Consider the following 19,294-nt stretch of genomic DNA (forward strand, 5'->3'; position numbering starts at 1 on the left):
CTGGTCCTTGCTATTGTGGTGATACATGGTGCTAGCCTTGAAGACATTAATCAGTATTAAACAGTTCATAACACTGAAAGTCTGTCACACTGATTATTCCTAAGGTCATATGCTAACCAGTCTCCTACAGAGCCAAGAAGAGCTGGCCCTCCAGATCTATGCAGTTCAAGCCTCTGCTTGCTTCCATTTTGGTGGGAACCACAGGCCGGGTCAGCCCGCAGCCTTGACACGAGTGACGCAGGCTGGTGCTTGCAGTGCTAAAGCCACCACAGGCTCCTTCGGGACACTGGGGAATAGACATGTGAGCAATTGGTCTTTATCTGGAGCCCCTGTAGGCCATTAGGGATGGAGCTGGCTAGGGATTCTTTTTTTTTATCTGTAAGCATTTAAAGAAGTTTGTGTTTCACCACGAATTCAAAGGATGATAAGTGAAAAAGGGCACAAGCAGGAAGGACAGAAATACTCTTTTTTTCAATTTCCAAAGACAGCTTTTGCAAACAGTTTATAAATAAGAAGGGAAAAAAAAAAAAAAAAGAAAAGAGAAGGCCCATTTAAAAGGGGTGGCTAACCCAATGTCCTGTGGAAAAAATAGTGGAGAGCAAACACTGAAGTCCGTTAACTCCATGTCATAATTTATAGCGGGTTTGCAATTGTGAAATCTCTCAGAGATGTGGGACAGATGTTATGGTGAGGAAAATAAAACAAACAGACAACAGGATAGGAAATGCAGAGGAGATGAAATGACACCATGTTGTAATCCTTATGGGAAATCTCTGTACAACTTTCCAAAATACTGTACTGGTGAGCAATTAGGAAGCTAGACAGGCTATATAAACAGAGCCACTAGAGGTCTGTAACCAGCCCCATGCAGTTTCCACAGTGAGCATGAGTCTCAAGGGCAGTTTTGGGGAAGGGAATGTATCTGCCCACCATCTACTAAATGATCTCTTTAATATTCTGTCCAGAGCTATTTGCATAAGAAATGCACACAAATGGAGGTTTTCCAGTGCTCGCTCCTGTTCCTATGGCAGTAGATCAAAGGCAATAACAATACAGGAGTTAATTAATTCAGGAGAAGGAATTCCCACTTGCAGAGGTCTTTACCCAGCAGTGGGGGGAAAGTGTCAATCATAAGGGCAGAGGTGCCAAAACTTTGGCATGGACTTTTTTTTTTTTCCCACTCAGGAGGTAAGGAGGAGAGTTAAACAGTAAACGTCACCTAAGCTTCAGAAAAAGTCCATTTTTGTATATAACCAACAGTTTATAAGTATTCATGAACCATCAGGCTGCAGGAAACCTGGACGAAAACTGGGCCTACAGTCTTGTAAAGAGAAATCTCTCCGAGGGAATCACTCTATTTCCTGGTCCAGGTCAACTTTGGAGAATGTCCTTCACAGTGTTACTGAGAACTCCCATCCCCTCATCAGAGAGCAGCGGCATCCCCACAGGCAGCAAAAACGGCCGAAGTGAAAGTTCGGGGGACTCTCGTCCCCATCTGCAGCCTTCCAACTTAATGTAAATCACAGGAGCAGAGGGAACAAAATGATTGGAAAGAACTAAAAATGATTCAGGAGTCTAAAGAGGAGTATGGGCAAAATCCTTGTACAGAGCTAACAAGAAAAAAATAGGCAAAGGCTTTTGGGGGGGCAGCTAGCATCAGTTAGAGCAAGGGGCTAGCCATCAAGGCACTGGAGATTTCTAGAATCCTTACAGAACAGACAGAGAAGAAAAGGGAGGAAGTTTGTTGTTTTTATTGAGCTAGCAATTACCATGCTAGTAACTTGATGTCTATCAAGAATGAGATGTCTTTAAGAAGCCAGCCGATAATGGAAAAGCACAAAAATTAAAAAATTTGCCTGTCAAAAATATATTGTCCCTATGCGGGAATAGTACAGGAGAAAGACCACACATAAAACAAAATATTATGGGATTTTGCTGATTTTAAGTGAATTAATTTCTTCAGTTAATGTTTTCAAAAAGACAATTGTTCTCAAATGAAGGGTTTAAAATGGTGTTTCACTGATGTCAGTGGCAAACCTCCTGTTGACTTCTCCTTAAGCAACCTCAGAATATTAAAGCTGAAGTCAGTTTAAGAATCCATTATCCTTTTGCCCTTTATGCCCTTAGTTTCCTTTTCATATGCAGCTCACCTAACTTGGCCTTAATTTATTTCTCAACGTGGGGGAAGTGACCCACACAATCTTTTGTGTGATTTCTGCAAGTATGCTTCTAGTAGCCAGCATTGAGACAAAGGAGCTCTGCTGAAGCTGATTTTATAGAAGACATGTTAAACCCTGTGGCCAGTGCACAGTTTGGTGTAAGGTGCAAAATACTTACAACAGGGCCGAATCTGCCTACCTGACACACCAGAAGGGATCTTTTCATTCTATCATCTTACTGCCAGTCTTGTGGGTTTTACCTGAAATCACACACGCACTTCCCGACACCACATGCGGTAAATGCTCTTACCTACACAGAGATCTCTGTGGTCCACTCATTCAGACACACCATCTGTGTCCTTATCGGAGTTCATGCCAAAGTGTACCCACATGGTTTCTCATCCTATATATTTTCACTGAAAGCAAAAAGTGAGGAAGAATGGACCTTTTTTATTTCTAGGGGGGCACCAAACCACCATGTTGTATATAGCTTTGGAAAAAGGAAGTACTGCCGTTTTGAGGAGAGTTTAGGGGCTGTGAAGAGGATGGCCCCTTCACGTTGACATATTCAGTTTCTCTATTTATTGGAACTTGCTTCATTAAGCTGTTGCAGCATGGCCAAAGACAGGCTACATAAGGCCTGATTGCACTCCCTTTTGAATTTTGCCTCAGTGGCAAAACTCTTGACACCTTCAGCAGTATTATTTTGGGTTTATCACACATTGTATGTTCTTGCATTTCCTTGGGAGTTGCATTTTTCATGGTCTTTGGCAAGAATTCAGCTCCTTTGCAAGCGCATTACTAGAGCTTTCTTATATTGGGCTTATATGAACAGCCATACCGGGTCAGACCCAAGAACGGCCCAGTCCAGTGCCCCATAAAGCACTTTCTTTGGCTGCAGTGTTTGGGAAAAGACTTGGCAAGTGCCCAGCTCACACTACAGCAAGCCTGTTACATAGACCAGCATGTGTAAGAGAGCAGCATAGACTCCGTGATCAAGCAGGACCCAGATGCTGTAAGAGCAGAAGAAATGGAGTAAGTGTCAATCCATAGGCACTTCCAGAATGAGGTGAGGTGATGCTTGCTGTTGCCATTGGTTCTGAGATAGGAGATTTTAAAATTTGTTATTTAAAAAGTACTACTTTTTGGTATTTTATAACTAGCAGGTTCTTCTGGCATAGATGCCCCTCATCATTACACTTCAGACATTATGGGAGTTTGCCACTAAAGTCCTAGGGAGAATCTTCAGGCTATTTGCGTCATTGCTGGAGTTTAGAGCAAAAATACTTATTGTAACCTGAGCTTTAAAGGTTTTGCATGTTATTAAAAAAGCAAGCTGTAGCCTTCCCCCCTCCCTTCCCCATTTTTTTGAAGGTGGCTAGAGTACTGGAAAGATGACACACAACACACTGCCTTTCAACTGGCTTCATAAAAATGTAACTACAATAACATAACTTTTATTCTTTTCATACATGATAATGACATGAGTGAAGACGAGGAAAGTGTATATATGTACACATGCTAGCTCTATGTCTAATGACATTTAAATAGGAGGTTTCATAACACTAGTACACAAGCTTCTGATTTTCTAAGCTGGCCTTTAAGAACGAGGCTGAAGAGTATTTGTCTTGTGCGTGCCACTAGTTTTGCCAGGAATTTGCTAAAAACAATTCCCTGTATACTTTTAGTGAAGGCTGGGGCTGGCCCAGTCCCTGGGTGAGTGAGACTAAGGCATTCTACTTTTTGTGGTCACTGATAAGATGGAACTGTTATGGATGGCTAAGAATGATTAACCACTGATTTTTCTCAGGGGCCTCATCAGGAGGGGCAGACTGGTACCTACACTGTGAATTTTCATAATTTAAAACATTTGAAATGCTTTCGCATTTTCCTTAAAATTGAGTTTTCTGGAGAGAAAAAAGGTGCTGATTTTATTTTATTTTTAACGCATAAGTTCAACATTCAGGAAATATTTTTACCTGTAAGATAGCATTTGATACTGTGCTCTCAGGTGGAACTTCAACCTAGAGTATGTTTTCTTGAAATTACTGCTTTTTCTCTACCTTTACTTTGCAACTTTGCAACTCAAGTTCCCCAGGAAAGGAGGGTAGTACGTTCCTGAAGGCTGTTCTAAAATAATTGTCTACGAACCCTTTTAAACAACAAGCACAACTCAATAGGGGATTATGTGAATAATATTCAATCACTTGTCTGTGTTCCAGATACTGGATTGGCTGTGAAGCAAGTCTCCAAAGCTGGAACAGCATTCCTGATATAACTTTCCCATGCCAACTGTCTGAAGGAGCTGTTACAAGAGGTGGGAATCAGGTGCCTGGGGAGAACTTGCTCTCCTTCCTTCCTCTGACCATGCTCCTGGTCTTTCTCACAATGAGGAAAATGATAATAGAGTCATTAGGTCATCCAATGCTTCCATAAACTCCCCTTTACTTGACTGATCCTCCTGTGGCTTGCTGCGCTGATTCCAGGGTCCCAGTGTACTGCGGTTATGGCTAAGTATGCAAAATAAAGGCAGGGAAATGAGTAGTTAGGTAGCAAAAGCATATTCTGTTGTTTAGATGTTTTGTTTCATAAGGCTGATGAGACAAGCTGAATCATTCTGTTTCCTTCCACACAAAAATCCCCTCCCCTTATAGTTATGCCTTGTATACCTAATAGCTTAGTAAATAACATAAGGCAACTTCTTAGCAAAGCCGGGGAAAACTAAATATCCCAAGTGGTAGAAAGTGGCCAAATGCCACTCTGTTCAGCAGCTGGGCCCCATACTGATGTCTCAGCTACCACTATCAACACTGTAATTATCATTATGAAAAGTGCCAGTGGAAAATGATTTGATGCAAAAAGTGCAGTTGCTTCTGCAGTAGACAGCCAAGAATAACTACAATGCGCTGCTAATATTTCAGTTTCTTCACAGACTTTCACATGAATATTGCGGGGAGACTGGCAGCAGCATAACAAAAGCAGAAGAGATTGTGGGATCATTCAAACCAAACTGCTTCTCTTTCTAGGCTTATTTGATCAGTTGGGACAGTGAATGGGGATGATCTCTATCTTCATGCCTGGAGTTTGCTTCTATCTCAGTACGTGAATGAAGATTTTATGAACCAGCACAAAAGCTGGCAAGCTCAGTGTCCTTGCGTCCTGCACAGTCCATGCAAGGCATACAAAATGAGTGCCTGACTGAGCGTTCCCAATGGCAGCACATCACAGTCGCACATGAAACCCAGCAACGTCACCATTTTGGGAAAATGGGCGGAAGGGAGTAGGACAGCAGCAGCAGCAGCAAAGTCCATGGTATCTGATGGGTAGCTGGTTGGCCAGGAGTTGCCTGGTACTTTATGCAGAGACTCCTATGCATGTGTTGTAGTATGCAGCAGAGGTTTGTGCGCTCATCAGCAGTGTAATATGAGATAAAGAGGAAATTTTTGGCAGTCGATTGGAGAGATTCAGGCTGTGAGGAGATGAGAAGAGCTGTTTCAGAAAGATCTTTTGTGTGCAAAGCCACTACAATGGGAAGTTGCAACCCTTTCTCTCAGGTGGCCAGGCACACAGAGGTTATGAATACTGTTGCTCAAGCTTATGGGATAAGTCACTGAACTGAGTGTACTTACACAGGGCAAATTTAACCCAGTAATTTCCAACTAGCTGTAATTGTACCCAAAACACTTTTGCAGAACAGAAGATATATTTCTAAGAAGCTTCTTGAAAACGGGTAGACAAGTTATGTTGCTGTGGCCGTAGCCTCAGGTGCTGGCTACAAGCACTGGTTTGGCTAGCAGCGTGGCAGGAGCGTGCCTAGGGCTGTGCCATGCTGCCGGTTGGTCCTGCACAAGCCCGATGGGAAGAAGGGCCAGTGGCGGTGTTTGGACAGATCTGTCCAGGCTTTGCAAATCTCACTGAATCCCTGTGCCCCTCTGAAGGATGTTAACGTGCTGTTTGGGCTCATCCAGATAATCTGAACCCTGACGCTTCTTTTTTGGGATGGGAGGTAGGAGGAAAGGGGGGCTGGCATCTCAGAAAATCCTCTCCGGATAGGTTAGCCAAGTGATCACTCAGCTTTATGAAAAAATCTAGATGGCTTCCATAACAACCCAAATCCTATTTAGCTGTCTGTATCATTATGTTGGCCACAGGCTTGTGGGGAGGATGGGGGTGCACGTTTAGTCTGTCATTTTTTCCTCACCCTCTGGAGAGCCCAAGCCTTCCTCCCTCGCACCCTCAGCATCACTCTTCCCATCGTTGCTGCTTCCCCGCTTGCTTTCTTTGTGCCCGCAGAGCGCCAGCCCCAGCCGGGGCATGAGCTCGGCTCTGCCGCCCACCCACTCTTGCCGCAGGTCAGTTCGCCCTGCGGGCACCAGCCTCCCCTGGGCCTACTGCCAACCCATGGAGGCATTTACTTTGGAGGTCTCCGTTAATCCTCTCCACCCTCTCACCCCTCGGTTTACAGTATCGCAGCCGCTTCCAGCTTGCGATAGCGGCATGGCCTCTGGGTGACCTGGGATTAGTGTAAATATTTTGCTTTCATTGGAAGGAAATGTGACATACATTTGGGATGGAAGTTATCCAGGGACTGCAGGCTTGGGAGCCAAATCACTGGGAAGCGCCCGCCGCGGTGGTCTCGTGGTGCCATATTGTCAAACACGCTGGAATTGCCCCATTGCCGGCTCTGCTGGGCGATCAAACCGCTTTGCCCGTGGGCGGCAGAGCGAGTGCTGCTGGGGGCAGCACAGGGGTCCTGCACGCCTGCCTTGCGCCGGGACAGAGGCCCTTGGGCACCCCAGGGGCAACCGACCATCTTGGCTAAACCCTTCTCGCCGAGAGTGAGAATCAGTGCAAAAACACATCACGGGAATGAGAAAGAGATCATCCGCAGGAGTCTGAAAAGCACCGATGTGAGCCGGGAACAAGGATGCCATTGGAAAAAAAATTGCTGAATGGTTACTTTTGTTTCTTAAATCACACAAATGTATAGGAAGTCATTAGTAAGCTAGCTGTCCCTGGCCTTCTGATATACGAGCTCAATGTTACACTGTGCACAGGACAGTTGAAAATCTAGAGGGATTTTAAAAACTTGATTCCAGCTCAGTGATGATTTGCTGTTGATGACACTTGCAGTAATCTGCCTCAGTTTCTCTGGTTGTAACGTGTGCTTAAAAAAGAATAACAGTACAATGCTTAAAGGCATGCTATATGAAGTAGCTAGTATTGCACTTTGTATCTGATAAATATTAATTAACAGTATTTCAAAGTACAAAAGACTCTGGGATCCCATGCATTGGCTGAAGATACATTTATCTCCCATATTTAGCCATAATCTTGCTGAATTATGCATTTGCTTTGGAATGGCTCATCACCCCAGAGTGGTGTCTGCTTATTCAGCGTTCCTCAGTCTCGTAATGAGGTGCTGACTTCTCGTGGCGAAGCCCAGCAGCCCACCTTGGGACTCCAAGAGCCAGACTATCCAGAATGGGCAAGCTACACCAAGTTGAAGATTTGTTTTTGGTAAGTATCCAGAAATTTAGGCACTGGCTTGTTGAGGTTTTAGGCCATGCCTAGGCCCCATCCTGATAAACTGCTGCTAGCTTAATTATCCACCTTTGTTTCTCCAGACAGTCAAATTTGTTATGGACAAAATGCATGTGTGTTGGATTCACTTACGAAAGAGTCAATGGTAGATAATTTAAAATGAAATTATGGTGACACAGACTGTCATTAAACCTAAAAACGAAGGTACCCGTTCCCAGGACAATACTCTTCGTGCACTGAAACAAAAGCTGAGCAAGTGGCACAGTAATGCTCAGACAGTCCATAAAACTGTAGGGATGCACACTGACTTTTTAGGAAGACACACAGAGAATGTTAAACAAACCCTGACGTTCCCAATGCTGCTGCCCAGAATCAGTGCTTCGTTCTTTATTACGTGCAGGGACATTTAAACACTTCTTGTGGCAGCCACTGACACTCTAATACTGAATCCTGCTTGGAAAACCTTAGAAATGAGTCACTGAGAAGGGAATTAACCCTTTGAATATACTTCCAGTGTGCTAAGCGGAAAAGCAATGGGAAGGAAGGCAATAAAACCACAGTTCACAGAATGGGAAATTTTCATCAGGTGAAGATGTCCTCCCCCCCCCCCCCCAGAAAAAAAGATTATAGATAGATAGATCGATAGATAGATAGATAGATAGATACACATACACACTCCCTCTACTGCCAAAGAAAAAAACAGTAAGCTGTTCCAATCAAAGCACATACCATGCAATCCTAAACAGGACATTATGGTCATGGTCATTGGGGTTACACTCATCAGCTCTCATAAGTATAAAAAAGATTAGTTGTGGGGGGGGGGCCCTGAGTATGCTATGGTGATTTCATAGCTGTCATCCCTCATTGTTAGTACTAAATAACATTCCCAGCTGATTCAGAAAGGGGAAAAACAGCTCTGATAGGAATTGTCATGTTACGTCCATCTGAGGTCCTCACAACTCATAATCTTTCAGGCTGTCTGACAAAGAGTGTTATTCCTTATGTCTTGCCTTAGTTCAAACTTACATAATTACATTTTGCTAAATTACACTGCTCTGTATTTCCTATAACAATAATCTATAATCAATAGAATTCTTGTTACTGTTATTTTCCCAATGCCATAGGTATTTCTGATGTGCCTGTCATGATACCTAGGCTAGTATGCATACAGACTATGCGGCATTTCTAGTTGATGTTCAGAGTCTCAGTCATGGTGAGTACTGAGGCTATGGAGTGCATTTCCTTGGGAAGTCATGGAGGCCCTAAATCTCAGTCTGAGTTATAGTATAAGTGTGTGTGTATGTGTGTGTGTGTGTGTGTGTGTGTGTGTGTGTGTGTGTATGTATATAAATATCTATGAACTATACTACAAGTGTATATATAAGTATACTGTAAGTGTAGTTCAGATTAGACTTATATACATATGTTTAGACTTCTATCTAAAAGTCATACTGAAGTTCTCCCTTCAGGACTCCAGCTGATCTCCTAACTATCTGAAATCAGGTGGGCAGCAGATTGGCCGATACTAATGCACCACGAGGTACTTCCGTGTTTCTCTGAAGCGTCTTGTATAGCTAAGCAACACAAAGAGATTTCTAGCCCAGACAGCCTTCAGGAGCTCTCTGCTCTGGCAGCTCCCTTTTGGGAGTGGATGCAATTCTGGTCACAGAAACAGGGAAATGTTTCCGTGCAGCTGAGAAGAAGCAAATGCCAGAGACAGCCAAGTTGTAAATCTATGAATTTATTCTGGATATGAAATGCTGGGAAACAGCAAAGGAACTGATACCAATTACAGATGCACTTAGTTCTCTGTCTGACTGGTGAAAGACTTGTCTCCCATCACAAGCTGTGTTTAACAACAGATTAACTAAATTCTTTAGAGCTTTTCCTGTGCTGCAAGGACATTGCCCAAAGCAGCTGAAAGGACAAGCCACATATCCAATACTAGCAGCTCTTTTTGAGATGCTTTTCCTTTGACATTCTCTGGGGTATCCTCACCCCCCCCCCCAATGTAAATTCATTCTTTTTTAAGACAGTTGATTTGGACTTGGGACGAGGCTAAAGCACCAGCCATCTAAAAAAAATAGCCAGATGAGTGGTGGTTTTGGCAATCTAAAAGACTAGCTGGAGGAGTGGTGATTTTAACTGACAAAGATGGTGCTGAGAGTAGTTTAATTTGTGGAGGGGTTGTCACACACAAAGAGCTTTGGACTCAAGTAGAGAGCGCTATTTTAGCTGAGCACCAAAACTGGTACTAGCTCTATATAAGCTTTGCTGCTCTTCTTGCAGTTTTCATCCAGTCTTGTTCCAGTTGGCAACAGGAACTGCCACCTGATATACTTCACAGATAAAAATAGACTAGCAGAGACTTGTCCAAGTACCTCCCCTATGTATTTGCTTCTAATAGGGATATAGCTCACACCCAGAGTCCAACTCTACCATGCCCATCCAAAAAGTTGGCCTGGTGTTTACCCTATTCTAAGTGAGAGACGGGACAGCCATCAAACTGAGAACCACAGTGAAACTCCCCCAAGTTCAGGAGTGTTCATGTCTGAGGCTTTGGCTCTGAAAATTATAGATGCAGAGCGACTCTGCAAACTGTGACTCTGAATCTAGTGTTCAGTGGTCAGAGCCATTTCTATATAAATATCTGTGATGAAGCTCATGATTAACTTCCTAAGCGCAAAGCTCTCCCAGATTTATTTTTAAAGAAGAGGAGAAGGAGAAACATATATAGGCGGGATGTGTTTCTGAGTTAGAAAACATAGAAAGTCATGCACAGCAAGGCAACATGCCATAGAGCTGAAACATTTGCCAAGAGGTGCCTGGAAGGGCTCTCTCCTTTCATTCTCTGTGTCTATCAACAGAATAGATGCTTGAAGATTGCGCTGATCCTGAAACCCTCATTTTCTTTTGCAGAATAATAAGCAAATAGGTTTTAGCCTGTTGCCTGCAGGGAAATGGTTTTGTAATGGAAGGAGCACCCTGTGCTAAATCAACAAACAGGAGAACAGCTGTTTGTTTTTCCATGTGCTGGAGGTGAAGGTGCACCCACGCCAGGGTTTCTTCACATCCTCTCCACTTGACAGCGAGCAGAGGACAGGCACAGACACACACAGTGTTGTATATGTACGTGGAGGGAATGTGTAACTGGAATCACAAAAACTTTGGTCTCTGCCTTTCCTCCGCGCACCCGATGTGTCCTCTGTGTGGGCTGAGTGGGAGACGCAGGACTCCCAGGCCTGCCTGTCACTGACTTGCTCCTCAGGCTGTACTTTGCTGAACATTTGCAGCCAGCACTTGCCACCAAATGGTGCTTTCTTGGTGTCTTCCTGCCCCTGGCTGCCTGTTTCCACCCCGGAGCTTGCTCCTGTGCAGTCCCAGTGAGGTGTGTTGGGAACAGCACTGGATTGCCATTAACCCAACGTCCACGCAAAGGAAGCTCTCTAAAGCCAGTTCAGTTCCCCGCTCCAGTTCCTTTTGAGGCCCCACCAGGCTTGCACTGGGAGCAGTGCTCATGTGCTTTTTCAGCAGTAGCACCGGTGAGCACTGGGGTCCTGGGGGCTTGGGCTGGGGGTGGCTGGCAGACCCCAGGGCCCCCTGCCCCCAGAGTGGAGCCAGCCGGCGAGGAGAGCAGCAAGCAGACCTGTGATCATCAACCAGAAGCAGCGGTACTGGTGCAGGTATCTAGTCTACATGCATTTATATACCCATAGAAATGCATTTTTGATTACTATAGCTCATTTGATATAGGGTGGGTATTTTTCCTTACTGACCCGAAGTACAGAGCTGCTGGTATGGTTTTTGCCCATGCTCTGTATGCTTGTGTTTGTATTGCTGAAGCAATAAACTGTGCCTAGCACAGCCATAGACTGGAAATTGATTTGAAAAAAGAGAGTTATCTAGCCAGAGAGATCTTTTCTTCCTCCCTTCAGTTGCATTCCAAAGACCATAAATTATTTGAAAGTATCTGGTATGCTTAGCCAGTGCACAGTGAGCATTTGCAGAGGTAAGGACATGAGTGAGTATATGTCTTAATCTTGTCTTATATAGATGTATTCACTTAGTCCATGTATTCATAATATTTTAACCAATAGCTCAAACATAGGCCCAAGGCAAAAATGAATATTTAAAGAGAGCATGTGCTACAGATAGAGTACTCCATGTCTAAAACACTGGATGCACAGTTGTATGCCCATATGTGCTTATGTTTTTCATACGTATTTCCTGTTGGCCCTCCTTGCTCAAAATAGATATAAGTAGATAGATATTTGTGTGTGTGCATGTGCATGAGAACAGGTACTCCTGTGCTTATACGACTGCTTGTAGACAAATGCAGATACATGTGTGCCCATGCAGACCTGCATTACTAGTCACGTTTACATCTGTCTATATACATGCTGATCCTGCCATATAATCAACACATAACACGAGTTTGCTGCAACAAGCCAATTTTTTTTTCTCCTGAATTGCCAAATGCTGAAAGCCGCAGGCTAGCTATTGTGGTTGCCCTGATTCCCAGGTTTCTTCTGCAGCACTACAAGTTTCCTAACAACTGGGATGAAGTTTTCTGCAAATCACCTTCTAGGCATTAGACTTTTCCCAGCAAAAGAGGGGAGTGGATGCTTAGAGGAGGGAAAGTTGCTCTCTTTGATGTGGGGATTAGTTCAAATGTCAATGTTATCCCCCTCTTTTTAAATATGCTGTGATTTATAGAAGGGCAGTTATGAGAGATAGCCAAGGGGACACCCACATGGGACTCACTGACAAATACCACCTCCCAGAAGATATGTATAACTAAAGCAGCTGGCATCAATAGAAAGACTCCAATTACAAAATAAATAAATAAATAAATAAATAAGCATCTTAAAAAAATAACCTGTTTTGCCTAACAAATGTTTTCTAAAAATTAGGATGTGCTTTAATGCTTATGGACAGGAACTGGTTTTCCCAGCAGCAGATGGGGGAGTCTTTTTGCACATCTGCAATAAGGAAATTATAAATGCCTTTTTCCTTTAGAAAAATGCCTGGTCTGTACTTTCCCCTTAAAACACACATCACTAGTGAGCATGAATGCGGCTCCAAAAATGATTATGCTCACTTGAAACATATTTAGCAATGTGACTACTCTGATCAGAGTTTTCATGCTTGCCTACGTGCATCTTTTATCAGTGTCTTAGAAAAAACTTCTCTTTTTGATCAATTATATAGTTATTCTGCAACCCAATCTTAGTCTATTAGTGTTAGAGGAAACTTTCCTGATGCTCTTCATGGGAACTGGATAACACTCTGAATTACTAGGCTAGAAGTCATGTTCAGAACAGCTTTGCATAGCATACCTGAATTGTTTAGGCTTATTGCTTGGTGTAGGGGAGGACTGAGGGGCTGGCAGATGAGACAGATAGATAGTGCTGAATACAGTCAAAAAAGTTTTACTTAACTGTTCATTTTAGTACTTTTCTCAAAGTTCTATTTATTTGTGCTCTGTTGCAGTTTCTTTTTTATCTGTCCAGTTCTCTTTGAATGAAACTTTGAGACATTCTAGTAGAGCAAAATTTTTTTTTTTAAAAAAAGGTTTTATTTCCAGCCAGACCAGCTCTCTGAACTGACTCACTGCATGGCTGTACTGGTGGGAGTAAGGGGAGACAGGACTGTGGCAGCCCAGACTTAAGATATTACCTGCTGCAAAACTTTACCCTAAACAGGTTTCTCCTGTTGTTACTACAGAGGTGACATAGGGTGTCCCGCAGGTGTTTCCACTAGCTCCTCTCCCATGCAGACACCCGTCTCTCACTCACATCTGGTGCTGCTTTATGGACAAGAGGCTGCTTGCCCGTTTTGGGGACAGCTGACCTTGGGGGATAGGCAAAAGCCAGACCACTTCATTGCTGCTGCTTTCCAGTGCCCTGCCACAATTCCCCTGTTCCTCCTACAAGTAAAGAGGTAATCGTGTCACCCCCCAGGAGCCCCTGACAACGGACGTGTGACACACTACAGGACATGCCCCCCCATAAGGAGGCACTGCACCAGGGCGCTACGGCGAGGTGACCACGCAGTGTGACCTCTCTCACCCCAGTTAGGCCACTCCATGTGCTCCGACCCAAATGCTAATCGCCCTTATTAAACCTGCAGTGAAAGCAGAGACAAAAGATAGGCTGGTATCTCCCCGAGCCACGCAGCGGTCTGGCCCAAGGCTCCTTTGAAGGTATGTTGTGGCAGCATGCTCGCACAGATGGGCATCGCTCTACAGAGCAAGACAAAGATGCGTGCAGCTGTGGCTCTTATGTGCATGGATACATACTACATCAGCCTGCTTCCTTTATTTTGTGTCACTGTAAAGTGATTGCAAATAGAATACTTTTCAGAAATGTGCACAAAATAATGAGTGACATGCACATGCACTCTCTCCTGCCAGATAACAGTACAGTAATTCACAGCGACATTTGCTTTCACCCCAACCCAAAGTGGGGCTGGGATGGGGAGGGGAGTGTGGAGAGGGAAGGGTAACCTGCGGGACTGGAAATGATAACCCCTTCAATGGCCTGGGAAATAGGCCACATGCTTCTTGCAAAGAAGAGTATTTAAAGAGAGACAGCACATGCTGAGTTACTCATTCCTCTTCAAAGATGGCCCACTGGGGCCAAAAATCAAAAACATTTTCTGCTTATTTATTCAAATTGTCAAAATGAAAGAAGAATGAATATCAAGCAAAATCTTGGAGACAATACTTCATACAAGAAAAGAATTCAGTGGTCACTGGGCTCCCTCTTTTCACTGTACTTCCCAGAAATGGGAAAAATCTTCATCTCTGGTGTCCTGGCACTCTTTTGGCAGTGCCAGGAGATCACATACAAAGACATCACTGAATTGCATTTTCTTCTGTGAACAATCATGTTATTCTTTGAGTGCCCAGGCCTATCACAGAGCCATCTCCGTTCTCCCTTGGTAGTTTGAATCCCTCCAGAAAGGTTAAATAAGCTTTTCCTTCAAACAAACAGGAGGCAATGGGTGATTAAACCTCAGTATTTATGCATGTATTTTGTTAATGTGTCTCAGTGAGAAAAGTCATCCCTATGTTATTCAGGTAGGCTCTCTTCTGTGAGAAGAATTTCTCAAGTGTCCTATCTGTATTGCTGGAAATGTCCAATTTAAGCAAAGTATGTTAAATGCTGTATGTACTAAAGAGTTAGCCAAACCAATGTGCAGTAGTTAATTTGAGTGTAGGGACTGACACTACAGTTCAGCTTTTATGATTTTGGAGGCTTACAATTAAAAATTAAACAGTGTAATAAAATACAAAGCAACAATCAAACAGCCAGCCACTCAGGCAGAACAGGCTTACACTTTTGAATGTGTGAGAAAAATAGAGAATTTCAAAAATGCAGTCAGTTTTTTGTTTTTTGTTTGTTCTTAAAAGCTATGTTGGTAATGATGGCGATAATAAGAGAACAATATAAACAGTCTGTAACTTAAAGATTTGCCATGGCCTCTTCACTTATAACCACAAAAGTGTATGTATAGACTGCAGTTCATAAGCAGCTGCTCCCCCCCCCCAAAAAAAAAAAAAAAGAAAGAAAACAAATGCTCCGTTTGATTACCCAACTACTTGGGTTGAAGGTGGAACTGGCATGTCTTTATGTGGGCCATATGAAACCCAGACGAACACTGGGCCCTGAAAGCCAGGCATAATTTCCATGCTTTCCAAAACAGAGCTGCAATTCATGGCTTATATGTTGTCACATGAGTGAAATCCTATGTGGAAGCATTAGGTGGAGAATAACGCTTTCTGAAAGAGATACCTGCGCTCTTTCACATTACAGAGATAGCAAGGCTATGGTTATCATTGCCTATATATCAAATGACTTCTGAACATTTCTGCTTTTCATCTATGTTTAATAATAATAATAATAAAATCACTTCTATTTGAGATTCTGCAAAAGCCTGTGTATTCTCTGATGTCTCCCAAAAGGTAGAAGTGACCATGAAGAAAATATTTTGTCATCTTCTGTTTGCATGAGGTGTTAAATACCTGCAGTACCATCTAGAATTTGATAACTGAATGCTTTAGGGAAAGGACTGTATTTTTGATTCCATAGTATCAAACAAGTTGGCAATGCTCAACGAAGCTTTAAATTATACGGGACCATAGCTGTGTGCCCTGTATAAAAGTTTAAAAGAAGTGATTTCTGTACCATTCTGAGGCAATTCACCATTAGCACAGTGACTGGGTTAGAGAAAGTAGAGCAACATAAATATGCATTTAGTTGGGAAGCACTGGTCCTTTTTATCCTCAGGTCTAACTGGCAGCCTTGTCAGGCACTCACCTGGCTCCACAGCTCGTTTAGAGCTTAGGAGAGAGCTCAAAGGCTCTGGAAACACTGGAGCTAAACAGCCACCCTCTTAGCACCCTGCTCCGTGCAAAGCTTCCTGGGACCTGATTAGGAAAACATTCAAGGGAATGGGGGCTGGGGTCAGTAGAAAGCGTTAAATCTTTGCATATAACTTTTCATGTGACCGAGCTGGCGGGCCAGTGACCATGGACTCCATTGGCAAGCAGTGGCTTGTGGAGACCTCAGCGCTACCCGGGACTGAGCGAGAATGCCAGCAATGTGTGTGGGGCTTGGGGGAGGATGAAAGGGAACACGGCTCAGAGGATGAATTAAGAAATATGCATGCAATTTGTGAATGACTTCTTTCCCTTTGCTGAACCTGCACTTTTTTTTTTTCTTTTTCTTTCCCCCACAGCACTCAGTGAAAGCCTTACAATAATGTCTCAGGCTAAGAAGCTCCGTGCTGTCCATCTCAGCGCCGCTGGCTGACTTGGCCATGGAGCCAGCTGCCCCCCAGCAGCCTCTACCCCTGCGTCGCTCAGGTGCTGCAATGGCAGGGGGAAAAATGTGAGTTCCAGGGCAAAGATGCTCCTAACAGCAAAAAAGGTGAAGTTTCAGCATGCCATGTGTGAAGCTGTTGGCTAAGGCGCCACTGAGCCCCTCACACAGCGGCGGGTGGGAGGCATTGCGAGCAGGGCTGAGGCGCCCCGGCGGTCGCTGCAGGTTTCCAGCCTGGCGTGGGCGCACGCTTCGAGTGTGTACGCAGGGAGAGCGGCATGCTGCCTACCCACAGCGCGTGATTTCGGCGTGACGGGAGTGGGGCACGTGCTGTTCAGAGATGGCGTCTCTGCCGTTCCTAACTTGGCGCAGCAGAGCCATCTTTTATTATCCTTCAGGGCTATGGCTGGAAACAAAAAATGCTTTCATTTCGCTTTGGCGGCTGCTCAGGTTGTGTGTGCTCTGGCTGCTTCCTTAATTACAGTGGTTGTTGACAGCTTCTTCTGATAGACACCCTCTCTTTGGCCAGTACTCCCACTCCCCCACTCTTTTGCAGGCTGGACACATAACTAACTGGGACGACGCTCCACACAAATAAGCTCACTGTAATGCAGTGCATCCCACTCCACAGCTATGCTGTGTTCCTCTCTTCTGTCCTCTCGGTTCGTGCGGGTGCTGTTTATTTCCTCTTTCTGGCTATAACTCATTTTATTTATTAGTGCTGGATTTCCTGTTGCCTGCAGCTGCCCGTCCTTCACTCTCGCTGGCTCCCTGGGCTCTCCAACTCAGTCTGTACATTTGTGTTATCCCACTGACTTAGGTGCTTTCAGCAAATGTGGTCAGTGGGTCTACTGAGTACCATCTGACAAAGAGGGGGCTCACTCACCGATTTCAATATTTGCATGGCAGCCTGAGCGTGCATGCACACACGCACACACACACACACACACACGCACACACACACACTCACGCAAAGCAAAGCAAAGCAAAGCAAAAACCAATCCAGGGAGCCCTCACAAGCACAGGAAGGGTCCTTTTCTACGAGTTGCTGATGCACAGACTATGCTTTCTTGGATGGCAGGAACATCTCTTGTTTTGATTACACATACTGCAATCAAAAAAATCCTCCAAAGGAGGAAGTCAGCTCTTCGAACTATATACAGTCTGCAAGGCTGACAGTCCGAGAGGTTAAAGGTTTACATTTTGTTTCATATTGTGGACCATGTATTAGTAGAAATGTTGTGTAGACTTTCTCTTTCCACGTGAGGTTTATGAATGACTTCCTTGACCTTTTGTGGATATTTATCATCCTCGTAGTAAACACAAAGATTGCTTATATGGAAAATGAGGTCATGAAGGAAAAAAAAAAAGTTTTTGCTGCTTTGAACGTACTTTCTCTGCTGGAAGCAAGGAGGAGGCACCAGCTCTTAATGCTCTGCATATTACCAGCAAGACCAGTTAAAAAAATTCACTTGTATGTACCAGGGAGAAATGATGGATCTAATTCTCTGTTATCCTCTACTGATTTGGTACAATTTCAAGTGGCAGAGAATAAGGTTGAAGCAGCACCTAATGGTTATATTCCCTTTCTTGCATTTCACATGTGAGAGGTTGCCCTATTTTTATCTTTCTTCCTTTGTAGTTGGTGGGGATTTGGGGGCCTGAAAATTAAGTAATGAAAGTCAAGTGAACATCAAGGCATGCAGGCAGCTGTGTGGTGTGAGTATTTTACTGTGATGCAACCTGTAGTCCTGTCAGGATGTGATCCTTTCAGCTGCTGCTAGTGGTGGGTAGTTGCTGGCTGGGAAACATTGCAGGTGCAGCACCATTAGACACTTTTTCCTTTGTGTTGAATGTTCAAGAGCTGCCCAGGAACATTAAATAGGGAACAGTCTTCTGATATCTTCCAGGTAAGATGGAAATGGGGGATCCTGACCATTTGAATTATGAAAGAATCCAGTGTGCTACCTGCAAGAGTCAGTGTTTTACCCCCAGCATCCTGGCCAAATTCCAGTTCTGCTAATTACATCCTGCCTATGTGAAAATTCCCCTGCATTTGTATACAGCATTCTTCCCTGCTTGTTTTCAGCAGCTGTGTAGAGCTGCCAGGCACAGTTAAGTGGTTGCCATGTTCTACCTCAGACCTGGCTGCTTTTCAGTGGGGAATGAAATGATCACTGTGCAAAGAATTTGCAATGCAGTTTGGATCCTTTAGAGTGAAGCGTGCTACTGAAACGCACACTGGGACTACTGTTGGGGCCTGGACAGGCATCGTGAAAAGGTAATGACATGAACGGGTCAAAGGCACCAGTGCAGAGGTACAATGCAGGGTCACAGAAAAGACAGGAGCAGGCTGCTGTGTTGTGATCTGTTTTTACTCCCATTGTCTCTCATCTACAAGGACTGCAATAGTTGATACACACTGATCTAGTTTTTGGAGCTGACTGACGTCCTCTTTGTACAGTGTCATAAGCTTTCAGTCTTGCTTAAGCCAGCCACTATCAATACATTTCCACTTTCTGTTTTGCACAGCTGGTTGTAGATCCATGTAGAACAGGGAAACTAAGAGAAAAGAAGCCATTCAAGCCTTTCAGTCTGTAGACTTGTTTCATGCACTTAATGACTCCCATGCACACTGCTTTTTGCTCAGCCGCATTGAGAACAATTCTCTTCAACTGACCATTAATCCTCCTGGCAAAAAAAATCTGACTCATACCACTAGGGAGGAACTGGCTGATGGATTTTCCCTATATTCTGAAGAGG

General features: G+C 44.0%; 1 protein-coding gene across 18 annotated transcripts in view; it reads right to left on the minus strand.

Annotated features, from left to right (window-relative positions):
* The window catches only part of RAD51B (RAD51 paralog B), a 453,279-nt gene that overhangs the window by 11,859 nt on the left and 422,126 nt on the right, over positions 1-19,294 (minus strand). Inside the window, exon 12 of one of the 18 annotated variants that reach the window (XM_067296571.1) lies at positions 3,633-4,669. The exons of 12 other annotated variants lie outside the window; for them this stretch is intronic. In XM_067296571.1, the coding sequence (XP_067152672.1) occupies positions 4,572-4,669 (98 nt within the window). In that variant the 3' untranslated portion in view covers positions 3,633-4,571. Of the gene's footprint in view, positions 1-3,632; positions 4,670-4,859; positions 5,629-18,903; positions 19,094-19,294 lie in introns of those variants that run through there. 5 more of the 18 variants (XM_067296580.1, XM_013959373.2, XM_067296579.1 and 2 more) reach the window with 5 other exon arrangements.

Source organism: Apteryx mantelli, chromosome 4, assembly GCF_036417845.1.
Source record: "Apteryx mantelli isolate bAptMan1 chromosome 4, bAptMan1.hap1, whole genome shotgun sequence".
In the NCBI taxonomy this organism is placed as follows: domain Eukaryota; kingdom Metazoa; phylum Chordata; class Aves; order Apterygiformes; family Apterygidae; genus Apteryx; species Apteryx mantelli.